Genomic DNA, 17,063 nt, shown 5'->3' on the forward strand with positions numbered 1-17,063 from the left:
AATTTCAATAAGTCTTTATCTTCTGGTAAATTCACAGATGCTTGGAAACTCACTTCTATAACTCCTATATTCAAAAGTGGCAATAAGAGTGATATACGTAATTATAGACCTATCTCGAAGCTCAATAATGTAGCTAAGCTTTTTGAATGCGTCATCAAAGGTAAAATATATTTCTTAGTTAAGGGAAAAAAAATTTTTTTTTTCATAAAATGTTAATATAATCCTTTAAGAATATGTCAAAAAAATTTTATAACGTAAATTTAAATATTTCTTATATTATATATCGGCAACCGTGACGACTCTATTATTTGCGTTCAAGTGCTGAGAGAGGTAAAGTTACGTTGTATTCAAACTTTAGACGCGTTTTTCTCAAAACTATATTTTTTTAATTGGCGTACACGATAACTCGAAAAGTTATTGACCGATCTCTCTGAAAATTTGCACACATCTTTTTTATCATCTTACTTTCTATGTAAATTTACAAGTTTTCGAAATTTTTTCGAAGCAAAAATAGTAGGAAAATTCGTCCCTAAATTCAATTTTTTTAAGCATTTTACTCCGCGATTTTTTTCCATTTATTGTTAATTCGTATAGAAATTATGACATTAATAAACAAAAAAATTTTAGTTTTTTGTATTCAGGTAGAATTGAGTGATTAAAATAAAAAAAAAATATTTATATTATTTTAATGTATAAATAACCTAAAAAAAATGTATTGACTTCTTCATTTTATATAAGTTTAATGAAAATCAGAGAAAATATGGCCGTTTACAGGTATAGAGTCCTTAAGAGTTCAATTTGTTCGAATCTACACGGATTTGTATCGGGTCGTTTGAGACTTTTTTTTTGTTTTTTTTTTTTTTTTGTCGGGACAACTAGCAAGTGCAGCACTCAGACATTAATTGAGTCCATTGTACTACACTTGGATTCCGTTTTAATTTTCTTTAAATCTACCCGATCTCCGAAGAAATCTGAGTAGATCTTGTGGTGCCAAGGAGACAAGATGGTCGCTTCTTAACACATCGGTGCCAAAGACCTCAAACCTGATTCGAACGAAGACGGGGCAGACACACAGGAAGTGGTCCGCCGTCTCATCCTCCTCTTCACAAGCTGGGCAGAGTACACTGTCTGAGATGCCCAACTTTTCCATGTGCTTTGCCCACAGAAAGTGGCCCGTCATCTGGGCTTCCCTATCCAGGGCTTCCCTATCCACCACCTGGGACGTGCCCGATGGGAGATCAGGCAACTCCTCACGGGCGTTTGAGACTTACAAATCTGGCTGTGGATATTATATCTCATCATTCTCTTCTACTACAACAACTTTTCTAGAGCCTTCTACTTTTCTGCAATGGCTTTAATCCTATTTCAAACGAAAGCGGTGCGTTGCCACCCTTGATGAAGTTCAATTTGAATCTTTTTTCATCACCTCGGCGTACCACAACGTAGTATTCTGGGTCCATTGCTGTTTATCCTGTTTATAAATGACATTGGTTCTTGCTTTTCGTTCGCAAACTTTCTATTATACGCCGATGATCTGAAGATTTATTCAGTCGTTAAGAATACTCCGGACTAGATGCGTTATATTCTTGGTGCTTGAGATCTCATCTTTCTTTAAATATTAAGAAATGCGTCCATATTTCTTTTTCAAAATCACACAGTTTATTAAAAACTCTTTGGCGGAATCTTTTAATCTTCTTCTTCTTAATTGACGCGATAACCACTGAAGCGAATTTGGCAGAGTTTAACAAAGCGCGCCAGTGGTTTCTTCCTCATGCTAACTGGCGCCAGTTGGGCACACCAAGTGAAGCAAGTCCTTCTCCACCTGATCTTTCCACGCAAAGAAGTAGCGCATCGAATACTTTCAGAGCCGGAGCGTTTGTATCCATTCGGATGACATGACCCAGCCAACGTAGCCGCTGGATCTTTATTCGCTGCGCTATGTCTATGTCGTCATAAATCTCGTACAGCTTATCGTTCCATCGCCTGCGATATTCGCCGTTATCAAAGGTCCAAAAATCTTCCACAGAATATTTCTCTCAAACACTCCAAGCGCCGCTTCATCTCATGTTGCCATCGTCCACGCTTCTGCGTCATACGATGGGACGGGCATGATGAGAGCCTTGTAGAGTGTAGGTTTTGTTCGTCGAGAGAGGAATTTACTACTCAGTTGTCTACTTAGTCCAAAGTAGCACTTGTTGGCAAGAGAGATTCTACGTTGGATGTCAAGGCTGACATTACTATCGGTGTTAATGCTCGTTCCTAAATAAACGAAGTCTTTTACAACCTCCAAATCATAACTGTCCACAGTGACGTGGGTGCCGATACGCGAGTGCGCCGATTGTTTGTTTGAAGACAGGAGGTACTTCGTATTGTCCTCGTTCACCACCAGACCCATTCGCTTTGCCTCCTTATCCAGTTTGGAGAAGGCAGAACTAACAGCGCGGTTGTTAAGGCCGATGATGTCAATATCATGGCATTTGCCAACAATTGTTCGGTATTATAAAAAATTGTGCCTGAGCGATTAAGTTCTGCGGCTCGCACGATCCTCTCCAACATTACGTTACCTCGTTTGGTATCAAACGGCTCGGCGAGGTCCTTCCGAATTCTGACGGCGCTGCTCGTATTGAGTAACGTCAACTTGCATAGCCGTATTAGTTTTGCGGGGATACCAAATTCAGACATCGCGGCATACAGGTAACTCCTTTTCGTACAATCGAATGCAGCTTTGACCGCTTACTTCCTTACTCCGGAATCGTGTAATCCCTTCAAGAATTTAAGAATCTTGGCGTTATTTTTGACATTAAATTTTCATTCATCAGTCGTATTAATTTTGTCGTTTCAAAAACCTACGCTAGGCTTGGTTTTGTATGACGTAATGGCACTGAATTTACCGATCCCTACAACATTTAACTGATTGACGCCCTTTCCATCAGTTCCACATTGATAGGATAGAGGGTGCGCAGAAGGTGTTTCTAAAATTTGCCTTACACTCATTGGGTTTCTCGGATCCTATGCCTTCGCTCTACAAAAGAAGGTCAATATTATCTTCAACTTTTATTTTCTTATACAAGGAGTTTATGACTGTCACCACTCACAGATGAGTAAAGCCATGTCAAGTGATCCTCGAAAATTTCACTAAGTCACGGATTTTAGGGCAAGATGTCTTGTTGTGTAGTCAAGGTCATGTTAACGCTGTTCTATGAATATTTCGCGCAAATTCCAATTTTAGCAATTGTTATTAACAATCAAAGTTTTAAGCAAGGTTAAATTGAAAAATTAATTACTCCAAAACTACAATAGATAATGACGTGAAATTTTGCATACCATTCAAGTATTGTCTGTACTATTTTTCAAGTGTTAATAACTCTTTTTATTGTGACAAATAGATAAATAAATAATAACTTTTTGTAATCAGTTGCATTTTTTCATGTTTTCTTCACGCTGTTAAACAATCGGACTTACGCATAATTGTGCGGAAAACGTTTACCTTCAATAATCTGAAAATAGAATTTTGTACTTTTACTCCATTTCCGAGATATTGACTGTTTTGTAACTTGATGCGCTCGACGGCGGCATTGCTGCCATCGGCTGATCGGTCGCGCGGCGGCTTGAGGGACCGCGCAAACTGAAGCAGCGTACAACTAAATTCATTAAAATATTTATATTGTATTAAAAGTCCGAAAGATTCCAACTATAGTACATTTTAACCATAATATGACAGTTGTACATATTTACTTTTTTTACTTTTATTTGCTGATAGTATTTTCGAACAAAGAATCGTCTTTTGAAAAAATTCGACTTTGAATTTTTTTTCCAATCGTAGGTTGAAACTGATGATATTGCTGCCGCGTGTTTTTTATCGCTACAGCTCCTTTGATGCGGTTTTGATCCTTTTTTCATGAGCACCATGCTCAAGTTGAGAGCAAAAATCAAAATCGATTGTTTTGAAAGCACTTTTCGCCCATTCATAGAGAGTTTCAGGGTTACTTATATGATCCCCGCTTACACGTTGCATACTTGCTTCATGTGCTAATCTCTTCACAGCTCCTCCAACTCCATTGCACGCTATTTTCCATGAGACGTTGCTAAAAGATTCCATTCAGCGTCGATCGCAAAATCATTCTTCTGATGGTATAAATTTAGAAAATTAAATTTGTTTTTGTACTGTGAACCTGCCCCATCGGAGAAGTAAAAAATTTTTTTCACATTTCTACATCCAAATTTCTTTTTCAAATACTTCGCAAGTCGTGCATTGAATAAATGGACAGAATCCGCGTCATGAGTCAATTTTCCAGATATTATCACAAAACTAAGATGATAAGCTACTCCATATTTCCGATAATATATAACATAAGGATGGAGAGTAGCTTGAGTATTAGACCAATGATGGGATTGGATTGCATCTTGAATCTGGAAAGTGTAATTTTCGGCAAAATCTAGTCTGCCAACATATTCTCCATCGGATACAGCATTTTCTTTCTCAACAAAATATGCCGCTTGAATTTTCGATAAAAAATCATGTTTAAGGACTGCAGATAAGTCGGCACCAAGCGTTTCTATAAACTTTGCTGCTTTCTCAGTTTCTTGCACAATATCGCATCTGTAATGGAAATATTCTTAATCATGCATGATGTACTATAATGAAAATGCAGATTTTTTTAGTAAGCCACTTCCCACAAAGTGCTTTGGAACGCCTCATAAAGGTTTACAAAACACCCTTCATGGGCACGTGGAATTTTTTGAATTACGCAGTTACCGGTCAGTGTTCACCCATTGACTGTATGTGATTTGTTTAACTTCATTTTCGGTCAAAGTTTGTTTAATGTGTTCCATGACTGCTGATACTCCGGGACATGCTTTGCAATCACGCAAAAAACAATGGGGCGTCGAATTTTGGCAGACACACTGTTTTATCAAATCGCCCATATTCTCCTTGAAATTTACTTTACATTTTTTTAATTCATGCCTGATTCCATAAATTTTCAAAGCCACATTCTGATGCGTTTTACACACGCAAACATTGTGCGTCCCACTTTGCCCAGCGACAAAGCATTCGCGAGGCCGAAGTTCTTTGAATTTTGATAGACCTCAGGGTATTCCATTCTAAATTAGTCGTATAGATCATTCAGATTAAAAAGTAACAACCTTTTTTGTTCTTCTGTTTTTTTGCCGTTATGAAAAACTGTTTTCCAGTCTTTTATTCCAGGTAACATTGAATAATCAGACAAGTAGAAATTACGCACTTTTTCGACAGTCAAGTCTGAAATTTTGTTCCACGTTTTTTAGCTGGCACAAATGCAAAGCCATTTTTTCTTCTCAATTTTTTAGATTTCGATGCCATTCTTTTTGAAACAGAAAATGTATCGCAAATTTTTTTCACGGTCCAATTGTCTGGAATTGTTGTGAGAATTTGAATTTTATGGTTGATACTGTTCTTTTTAAGGAAAGCGTCTTTAATATTTTTCACGAAAGCTGAGTATGGATTTTCTGTTTTTTTCTGATTTTTTAATTCTGCATTTTTTACAATAATATTGAAATATGAAAATATGCTCTACCACCAATCACCACTTAAATCAAACTGACACAAAGCAGTGTCGAATTCAGTCAATAGGCAATAAATCCTGTGCGAGCATTTTCAAACGTGCACGCTGCTTCAGTTTGCGCGGTCCCTCAAGCCGCCGCGCGACCGATCAGCCGATGGCAGCAATGCCGCCGTCGAGCGCATCAAGTTACAAAACAGTCAATATCTCGGAAATGGAGTAAAAGTACAAAATTCTATTTTCAGATTATTGAAGGTAAACGTTTTCCGCACAATTATGCGTAAGTCCGATTGTTTAACAGCGTGAAGAAAACATGAAAAAATGCAACTGATTACAAAAAGTTATTATTTATTTATCTATTTGTCACAATAAAAAGAGTTTTTAACACTTGAAAAATAGTACAGACAATACTTGAATGGTATGCAAAATTTCACGTCATTATCTATTGTAGTTTTGGAGTAATTAATTTTTCAATTTAACCTTGCTTAAAACTTTGATTGTTAATAACAATTGCTAAAATTGGAATTTGCGCGAAATATTCATAGAACAGCGTTAACATGACCTTGACTACACAACAAGACATCTTGCCCTAAAATCCGTGACTTAGTGAAATTTTCGAGGATCACTTGACATGGCTTTACTCAGATGATGCCAGAACGAATTATGCGCGTAATGTTGGAAGGACTTTTTGCGTATTTTAATTGTTAATTAGTCTGTAAGAAATGATTGTATCATAGACTAAAAATGCATATAAATAAATAAAATCATTTTTTTGCATATGGCGAGAATGAATTCGCAAGGAAAAGTTCCGTTATTTTTGCGTTTGTTCATTGCATTGTCTACTCATAAATTATATTGAGTTTCGTGGCAAATTTCGCTTGCTAAAAATGGAGTGGGGAGCTAAGAAAAATTGCATTGCCTAAGTGAGGTAAAATTGCAAGTGAGTTTTAGGAATTGCTGAAAAAACTTAAAATTTCGAGAATTTCAATCGTTTTTCCCAATCGTCTGAAGCGACAGACAGAAAACGAAGTGGTCGTTGTATTTGCGAGACTTTACTGGGGTCAACTTCTTTGTCAGATTGGAAGGTGACTTGAGTAATGTAAATTTGCACATAAATATGCAACTTCTAGCGGACAAATAACTGTTAAGGCAACAACGCAGGCAGAGATATGATCATATCTACCAATCTCATATACATACCGCGCGGCATTATTAAATGCCACATTAAGTTTATGGCAGTATGTGGAGACAAGTTTGCTGTATACTACCTCAGAGTAGATAATGAGAAGCATAATTAGCTGGAGAACTAATTTTCGTCTTTGCAGAGACTTTCAGCTTACGCAATGTAGCAAAATATTCCCCACAACCCTATTTATATGGCCAGCACATATAAGTTTTGTGTTAAGAATAAACCCCAAATTGTTTATCTTATCCGCAAAGGTAAGGAAACTAGTACCTATCCACAATTTAGGGATATTGTCAACATACATCACACTATTACATATAGGTAAGACATATGACTTTGACTCGTTCAAACATGAAGAGTTATCATTAGCCCAAACAGAAATAGCAAACAAATCACTGTTTATTTTAAAACATAAATCTTCAACGAGACCAATACGACTGGACAAGTAAAATTGCATATCATCAGCATACTCATGGACATTCACATACTGACAAACGGTAAAACCATCATTGGCAAAAAGACTGAATAGAAGTGGACCTGGGATAGACCCTTGCGGAACAGCAATGTGTACATATCGAGGTTGAGATGTTAATTTTCTGGTCTTAACCTTCTGCGTTCTGCCACCAAGGTAGGTGGCCATGAGCTTCACCACACTGTCTTTGAAGCCGAAATAGCGCTTAATCTTCAAACATAACAATTTGTGACCCACATAGTGGAATGCTTTAGAAAAATCAAGTAAACAAAGTAGAGTCAAGTCTCCGTTGTCAGAATTACTTCCAATATCGTCCAGTATTTTAACCATTGCTGTCGAGCAACTGTGACTTTGTTTGAAGACAGATTGTAGTGGAGAGAGTAGACGATTGTCCTGTACAAATGATGAAATTTTCGTGGCCATTAAGTTTTCGCAAACTTTGGAAAATATGGGCAGTATGCTGATAGGTCTATAGTCACCAGCATCAATTTGTGCGAAAAATTCCCATCTCGCTCGATCGGCTCCAGTCCGTTCCGCCGAAAATATTGCTGTCGCGGCATCAACTCACAGCTCAACATTACATAATCACACTATCCTGATAAAAATTCTGCATAGATACTTCACCAATACACTTATAATGTTCTAAATTTCTGCCGTTTGGCGCAGCTGAAAAATATTTGGATGAGCTCGGAAAACTCCTGTAGCAGAACAATATAAAAAAGTGGAGGCAAAAACCTATCGGTCGTCACAGCAATTCTCTATTATGGCACAGGAGAGCGGTGCAATGAACTCGACGTTCTCAACAATTAGTCAATCAGAAAACACCTGTTTGATAGATTTTACCTGCAGATGTGCTCATGATGGACATTTAAATGTTGTAATTTTTCACATAGAATTGTTGGAACCGTATTTTGATTAAATATAGTGAAGCCTGAAAGAATTTACATTTTTATATGTTTTATTTGAAAACAACATTTGGGCCCGTTTTTGAAAGACTTTTCATATATGCACGTACATATGTATGTGTTTGAGATACTGAAATAGGTTTAAAAAATAAATAACTATGTAGAAAATCTATATCTATAATAGTTTCTAAATTACTATGATTAATGCCACATTACCAACATTAAGAGTAAATTACATCTAATTAGAGCAACTCCACGAAATTCTAAAGAATATTTACTACTTCAAATTCGACTTCTTCTTCCATAAACACATATGGCATATATGCACCTATGTATACATACAGCTGAAAAGCGGCCAGTCATCAACCAGATATTAGTTGGAAGCAAACCAAGCATACCAGTATTGCGAACTTAGCTATGCATGTATAAGCACATCCCTAAGTACGTATGTACGTACATGGGTTATTGGAGTAAGTACCTTAACCGCCGCATTAGCTCAAGTGTAATAACCGTTAGGTGTAAGTATAAGTAGGGCTAGCAAAAATATTTTTGGCAAAATAAGCATACACGCACACTGAGCGACTGAGCGCCAAATGGAGTGGGCGTATACACAATTTTTTTCTTGTCATGTTGTGTCGTGTTTTGGAGCTGTAAAACATTAGCAATATTCGCGAAGTTGCTTGCTGCTAGCTATTGTTACTTTTACTTTCATCAAATTTGTACTCAAATTTCCTCACATTGTTTGTATTCCTCAGTAGATATGTATATAAATATTGTATAGAATATACACACACATCCACATGCACAAGCAAAATGCTAAGTTTATTGTTGCCATAGTTCTAGCGTAGTCTGGGCTTTGTTAGTCAAATCGCTTAGCCGCTTAACCACTGAGCCGCTCATAGTACCGTTATTATGGAGGCCACATTCACCTTTTGCATTTTTCCTTCGCCTTTTGCCTTTTGCCTTTCGTCATTGCCGTCAACATCGTCAACATCGTCATCATCATCATCACCACGCTCGATTTCGGGTTTTCGTAAGCGCGCATGTAATTCGTTACCCAGGACGAGGCCGAGGTCGTAAGACGTGAAGCTACGAATACATGGTAATCATGCGCCTAGGCGATACGAGTAGTACAATCGCTTTAACGGTAATGGCAACGACGACGGCAAAGGCAACAAATGAGCGCTGCAAAGAAGGAGGACAATAATAATAATAAAACAACAAAAATTCATTAAAAGAGTTGGTAGGCACACAAATGTAAGTGAAAAAGTAAAAAAGCAAAGGCTAAATCTTTCACTTTCTTGCACTCAAGTAACTTCTTGTGAAACGATTTATAGCCGATATATGTATTCGTACAGACTGCCAGTGGAACTGCAGGGGAAGTACAGGAGAACTGTGCACTGTGGACGACCCCCTTTTGTCCAGCTACTTGTTTGCCTACCAGTTTTATATGAGTGCCTACCAGCAAATTTATGAACTCGCACATTTGTATTGGTGAGGTACTACAATTCTCGCCTCGGTGCGTTGGTTGGCATGGCATGGCGTGGCGTGTCAAGTACACCAGGAAGGCGAACGGCGGCAGAGCGGCAATGGTGCGCGCGTTAAGACGAGAACCTACAGAACAAACCGAACTTAAACTTAGAGTTGATGGCGAAAATATTCACTTGCAATCAGAACGTTCAAGCGACAAGTAATAATTCAGATCGACTTCTCCGCAATTAAGAATTAAACAATTTGACACTCTACAGATTTTTGAATACTTGAGGACTCAGGTGAAAAATATAAGAATATTAAAGTAAACAAATATAAATATAAATAAAGTGTAAAAGTATAAAAAGCGCAAAATAATAAGCAAAAAAAAAACTGTGTTAACAAACAGCATAGAAATTAGTTCAAGCTTCCTTCTTGGCTTAAGTGCTGTTTGAACAGAAACAATAAAAATTTTAACAAACCAAAATCAGTAAGCACTGGGTAGCGAAAAAATACAAAAAAATCGAAATATAATTATTTTACGAAACTGTGTTTCATCCATTTGACATACAAACATCGTCGTTAATAATTGCTGGACGAAACTACTCTGCGAGAACAATTTTGCGCGCCAGCCACCTAAACGCCACAACGGATGTGTTAGCTCATTAAATGCGGCGCTGCTGAGGAAACAGAAATTTGCATTAACGACATTGGTTTATACTCGTACAAACATACATACACGCAATTTTTCGATTTATGCGATTACCTAACACAAACAAATAAAAAACGAAAACGAAGGAAAAGTTTTATAGAACCAATAATAATAAAGAAATTAACAGTTATACTCTACTTTTAAGTTAAATTTGAAAAAAGTTGTACGAACCAGTTGCAAACAATGCAGCCTCTAAAACGTTTCACACAATGCGGCAGTCTGACTATGCTATTTGGCGTTTTCATTGTACTCTTCGGTGTCAGCTCAACAGCTTTGACAACATTTGGCAAGACGAATAGTGACAAACCAACACCAACACCAATCAGTAAGTTTCAAATATTTTTAAATAATAAAAGTTCGCTCGCTCACTTAATAATCATTTCAATTTTAGTGTTACGCATAAAATCAGAACACATTCAGGCTAGACTAGGCGCTACTATTTATTATGGCGCAAAATTAGTCATCCACTTTGTTTTTCAATATCTTTTTTAATAAATAAAAAGTAATCATTTTCAGTGATGGAAATCTTTACTTTGACCTTTACGCGCTCCACTACTTCTCTGTTTGTATACTGCCGCTGTGTAGTTCTCGAGTGTTAAATGTGACTGACGTACGAAACTATTTGGCAGCTCTGAAATCGCTTCAATCATGGAAACACTCTTCAAAAACAGTGGTAGAGTATTATTAACAATTAAGAATACTCGCACATTTTCCTCTATATTGTACTATGGATGCAGGGCCACAGTAACATTGAGGGTAATTGTAAGGCGGGTGAGTTAGCTAGACTGAGCACTACTGGGCTCCAAATTACTCAAGACAGAGTTGGTACATCTATGCCCTTCATTATCTTGGCGTTGCAGTCCGGGGTGAATCATTGCCTCCTCTACAATACGCCTCTATTGTTCTCGACAATCCGCTTTCGCTGTATGTTGTGAGATTTTCATCTTTCGAATGTCGTCTTCTACATCTTGCCACCGTTGTCGCCTTGGCCGGCTTCTCCTTCTTGCTCCTTCCTTTGCTTCGAAAATTTTGTTGATCTTTCGCTGATTATTCTTAACACGTGTCCATACCACCCTAATCTTTGCGACTTTATAAACCGCGTTACATTGCGTCCCGCGAATAAAGCACTGAGCTCATGGTTATACCGTATATACGTGTAGGACCGAATATTCTTCTAAGGTTGTTTCTTTCAAATCGCATCAGTAAATTCACGTCATTAACTTTAAGGACCCATGTTTCACATCCGTGGGTGAGAACCGGCCATATTATAGTTTTGTACATCTGTAGTTTTTGTTCCTGTGATATCAATGAAGACTTCATAAGTTTGATATGGCCAAAATATGCTCTGTTAGCTGCCTGAATACGGTCTTGTATAGATAAGGACATATTCTTATTTATGCTGAATACTACGCCTAAGTACTTAAACGCTTGCATGAACTCAAAAACTTAACTTCCGATTCTGATGTGACTATCATAAGAGGATCGTGTCATGTACTTCGTCTTTTTTTTCATTTATATTGAGGGCCGCTGGTTTTGTAGCTTGCACTGAGCGCATGAAAACATTCTGAAGAGCCTCCCTATTTCTCGCAAGAATCACAGTGTCGTGAGCGATGTGCACATTTGTGTCGATTTATAAAATATTGTGCCACCTTGAGCTATTTCGTTTATTGCTGAATGCATTGGTTAATTAAGTAAAAGCGTTGATAGTGAGTCATCTTGCCTCACGCCGGATATCATTTCAAATTCGTCAGATATTTCGCCATTCATTATTACTTTAGCGTTTGAGTGTATAAGAGTCATATTGATCAAATTTATGAATTTTTTTGGTGTACCTTCTGCTCAAATATGAACGAGACGTCAGCAATAAAACGGTCCGCGGATGACATATGGCAAAAATATATTTTTTGTGTTTTGGTAGGACTGTTATAAGCTTACATGGCAAATTTCAGTGTGATATGTCACATAGTTTGTTTTCTGTGCTACTGTAAACGGTCCTCTTTGAACTATTTGTACCACTGGAAAACACGTGCACGCGATAGAGCAGAGTCCCCATAGGTTGTCTGCAACATTTTTAAGGCGTCTGAAGCCGAAATTTTGTTGGAGTAACAAAATCTCAAACAAATTCTTTGTTCAACTTGAATTTCCATCGTTAAATTCGAAGAACACACTCGAGCTTGACTTATTGATAACGTCTCGTTCATATTTGAGCAGAAGTTATATCCAGTATTTTTAGGTGATGGTCGATATATTTTTTGTTGAGTTTATCAAACGCTTGCTTAAAATCTATAAAGAGACAGTGTAGATTAAGGTTGAACTCATAACATTTTTCGAAGATCTGCGACATGATAAAGCATTGATCTGTTGTCGAGCATCCGATTCTCTCCTATGATCTCTTCTGCATATACATTTAGTTTCTCATACAGTATGTTTGATAGAATTTTGTAGCTCACATTGAGAAGAGCTCTTCCTCTTCCTCTATAATTTACACTATTTAATTTGTCCGCATTTTTAAAAATTGAGACTATTAAGCTTGTATGATATTCTTCAGGCATTTTTTCTGTTCTCCAAATTTGAAGTTTTATTTCAAGTATCTGTCTTATCAACTCTTCTCCGCCATATTTTATGAGCTCTGCATTTATACGGTCTCCACCACCTGTCTTGTAGTTTTTCAGCTTCTTTATTGCTCTTTTCGTCTCATTAAAATTGGGATCTTCCAGCCTATTTTCTGCTGTGTATACAGTACCAATAGGCGTGTCAACTTCATTATTATTTAAGAGATATTTCAATGTTTCCAGATATTTCCAGATATTTCAATGTCCTTGGCAATATGTAAGCTGCAAATATATTAGTTAGATACACCTCAAGTATTGCCAACAATCGCTAGAGACAGTACAGACATACCTGTAGCATTAGTAGGCAGACATGGCCAGAATGGAATATGAGTCGCATAAGCAATCTACTTAAATTTAAAGGGGAAGACTTAAGAATATTAGTATGTGTCCTATCTGGCCACTGTCTTATAGGAAGGCATGCCAGTAGAAATGGGGCACCATATTTAGACTTTTACAGAGGCTGTCAGGATGCAGAAGCGGAAAAAACAGTTGAACACCTTCTATACGGAAGCATGGCTCTGCGTAGAAGAAGGCTGAATTTTCCCGAAATCGCTTTTCTGGACAGCATCCCGTATGTTACACATATAAAATTAGCTAGACTAACTAGATTTATAAAGTTCACAGGATGGTTTAAAGAGGACGAGATGAAGTAAGGATGAGATAGGTCTATATTTGGACTAGGTGCGTCGTAAGACAGCCACTTCACCTAACTATTTGCAAAAATTATAAATCTTCTCATAGGGTGACTAGTTTGGCGCCATCTTGTGTCGGGTGTTTTTTAATTGCATTAGAGCTATCGATATCCTGCAATATTCAACAGGCGAGAATGACAAACAGTGTTGACTTTACTGTTCAGTAAGGTTTGGCAATCATCATGAGTCGTTTAAGGTCAGAACAAATCGTCCAGATTGTGGCAATTCATTTAAGAAAAAATCTGTGCGGGAAGTTCATAGAGCACTGGCGGCATCATCGGTCCTTATTTCCATTGAATTTCGGTATAATAAAGTGCCAGTTAAAAAGGGCTTAAAATTCGCGTTGATTTTTTATAATTCTTATTTGTTAATAAAAAACATTTGCATCTAACTCGATTGGATTAGAGTGTCGTAACACTTTTTCGTCTTTTATTGAATCGAAATCTTCTTCACTAACTTGAAAATTTATTTTGATTTTAATTTGCTTAAAACCAACTTTAGTACCAGCTGATGGTGGGTTTAAATTTAAACTGTGGTCTAAATTAGAAGTCAGGTACTAATTTGTCTAAGATTAAAATAAACTATGGGTTTTCTTCAAGCTATTTTTAACAAATATAGAACAACCGTCTTATTTTCAGCCTTGATTACAGGGTCCGGTACTCGAAGTGTAACCAATTAAAATGGCCATAAATTTAGTTTGGAAAATTACTTTTATTCAATTCTAAGTAAAAAATGTGTAAAAATAATACAAAATTAAGAGTTAATTCATTTTTGCTCGATATGACCACCTTTTGCCTGGACTATGGCCTCGCGACGGTCCAGAAATGAATCGCAAGCTGCGCGAATGTAACTTGCAGGTATTTTGGCATACGCGCGGCCAAGGAATTTTTTAAGCGCCTCGAGACTGGTGAATCTTTTAGTTCAGACCTTGCTCTCCAAAATGGTCCAAAGAGAATAGTCCATCGGATTCGAATCTGGGGAATTTGAGAGTCTGGTGAAATTTGAAGTTCGCAACGTTGTTTTTTAGCTATTCTTGGTTCCCTCGAGCTTTGTGAGACGATGCCGAGTCCTGTTGAAACGCCCATGGTCTGCCACCGAAAGGTTTGTCTGCCCCTGGATTCACAGCAAATGCGTCACGGTTTCGCGGTAAAAGCTTCCGTGCTCTTGTAAACAATACTCTGTGCTGTCACTAACAGACAGCTGATTCCCGTGCATTAGCTGCGCGAGCGCTCTGAATTTGGTTACACGTCGAGTGCCGGACCCTGTATACGCCAGTAATAATTGTCTTTCTGCTTTCAAGGGACTATCCTTAAGTTCTGTTAGAGGTTCGTCATTCCTTTGCAGATACTTGCACATTAACTAAAACGTGTGCGCATTTTCCAAAGCTGCTGAGTATTGATGCTTCCTTCTTAAAAATTATCCATTTTACCCTGTTTGAGCGGAGTTTTTTTTATTATCAGCTGACCAACCGCATTTTCTCATGTTTGGTAAATATAGGGGTTTTCAGTAAGAGCGCTTCAACTTTTGAACTTTTTTGAATAAAACACAAACGGTTTGACTTTTTTAACTAATTTTTTTTTTATTATCGAGTTTGAACATATACATTTAAGTATGAAATTCGATTTCTTTTGCATGACCACCGCGTGCACGTTTCACGAAGTCCAATCGTTGAACCCAATTTTCGACCACTCTTTTGCATAAATCGGCCGAAATTCCAACAATTTCGCGTTCAATATTGGCTCTGAGCTCACAAATCGTCGCCGGCTTGTTACTGTAGACCAATGACTTCACATAACCCCAAAACGGGACGGCTTGTTAAATGGACCGTAAAATGGCCGTATTGCTCTTAAAGTAGCAGCAACAGAACGATTATTTTCATAAAAAATTTGCACGATTTGCAATCGTTGCTCAAGTGTGTAGCGTTCCATGATGAAATGTATACTAATGAAGTTTACAAATGACAAGCGAAAAATAAAAAATATTGCGTTGTTCGCCCTCCCTATCGGAAAAAAGTTGAAGCGCACCTATTGAATAACCCTATATAACTATTATATGGAAGAGAAGCGTGAGAGTTCCAGAAGAGAACTCACATTTAGTTAATACTCTTTAAGAGTGGAGTATTTCTCTACGCCATAGCCTTACCGGTGTATGCGAAAAATATTCATATTTGGGCAGCGAATTAGCAATAAACTGATACTGTGACGTCGACGTGATATTACGTTGATTGCGGATGGCTCGCAAAGGAATTCGCTTAGCACATGTCTCAATTTGCTTATGAAATGGTAAGTTGAAAGCAGTCGTCAGATCGTAGCTCTCTGAGCTCTCTCTGAATATATAAGTACATATGTTCCTAATTTCCTCATGATGAATAAGAGTAAAGACGCTCACTAGTAATTATTATATTTATTATGCTACAGCAGCAGCAGAGCATGATTTAAAAGAAATTAGAAATATTTATTTTACATACAAGCATAGGTATGTACATATATGTTTTCTTGCATCAATGATCCGCAGGTACAAAAGGTTAGGTTAGGTTAGGTTATACTGGATGGCCGAAGTCACGAAGAGTACTTTTGGCTCATTGTGATACCAGATCAGAGTCCTATTTAGCGAAAATATCCATCACTCAAGATGCGCGTACTGTTCGCGGATTTTCGGAGTCACTCAAGCTCTTGTTCAGGGATAGATTCTAGTCTTTTAAAACTAAGATCACACAGGTAGCATAGTCTAGTTTTCGAGAGAGCCTAACAGTAGCAGTAGGAAGATGCTCCAGGGTTTCTCTTGTACCTGGCTCATTACATTTCCTGCAAACGACGTTAATGGTTAAATTCTCTTTGTAAGCGTGTGCTGCAACTAGCCAGTGCCCTGTTAGTATACCAACTAAAGCTCTACAGTTTCTTCTATCGAACGATGTAAACGACATAGTATGCCTCTCATCATGTCCGTGTTTACACATGATCCTGGCAAGTGTGCAATTGATTAGACTAAACCATTGCCTTTCGACTGTCTTAACATGAGCTCCTCTATTTCTTTGTGAGTTGTGCGCAGAGATGAAATTATCTGACCTGCAAGTTTCATCCACTCGTCTCGTTCCCCTCCATGCCTTTATGCCCAGGAACCCAATAATCACAAAGCCTGCGGTTACGAGCGAGCTTGTTGATTGCTTCCTTGCATTCAAGGACATTTTTTGGATGATACACAGTATGATATTATCGCTTTTATAGCCGCTTAACCATTCACGTCAAAGTTTATTGCGCAGGTAATTGTTGCGTCTGTGCATATATACAACCTCTGCTGCTTTCTTTGCAGCAAATATCTCAGCTTGAAACACAGTACAACAGTAAGGGAGTTTAAATGCCTTATTGATGCTTAATTCTGCACAATATATGCCAGCGCCAACCCCCTCTTCCATTTTCGATCCATCAGTGAATTGACTGAAAAGTAATGAGCCTTCCCGCGCGGAGCGTTTGCCAA

The 17,063-nt window shown here is 37.7% G+C and overlaps 1 protein-coding gene across 1 annotated transcript in view; it reads left to right on the plus strand.

Moving 5' to 3' along the window:
- Positions 1 to 9,782: 9,782 nt before the first annotated feature.
- Positions 9,783 to 17,063, plus strand: part of LOC129236351 (uncharacterized) — a 40,941-nt gene continuing 33,660 nt past the window's right edge. Inside the window, exon 1 of the mRNA XM_054870693.1 lies at positions 9,783 to 10,610. Coding sequence (XP_054726668.1) covers positions 10,469 to 10,610 — 142 coding nt within the window. The 5' untranslated portion in view covers positions 9,783 to 10,468. The remainder of the gene's footprint in view (positions 10,611 to 17,063) is intronic.

The sequence above is a fragment of the Anastrepha obliqua genome, chromosome 1 (assembly GCF_027943255.1).
Source record: "Anastrepha obliqua isolate idAnaObli1 chromosome 1, idAnaObli1_1.0, whole genome shotgun sequence".
NCBI lineage: Eukaryota > Metazoa > Arthropoda > Insecta > Diptera > Tephritidae > Anastrepha > Anastrepha obliqua.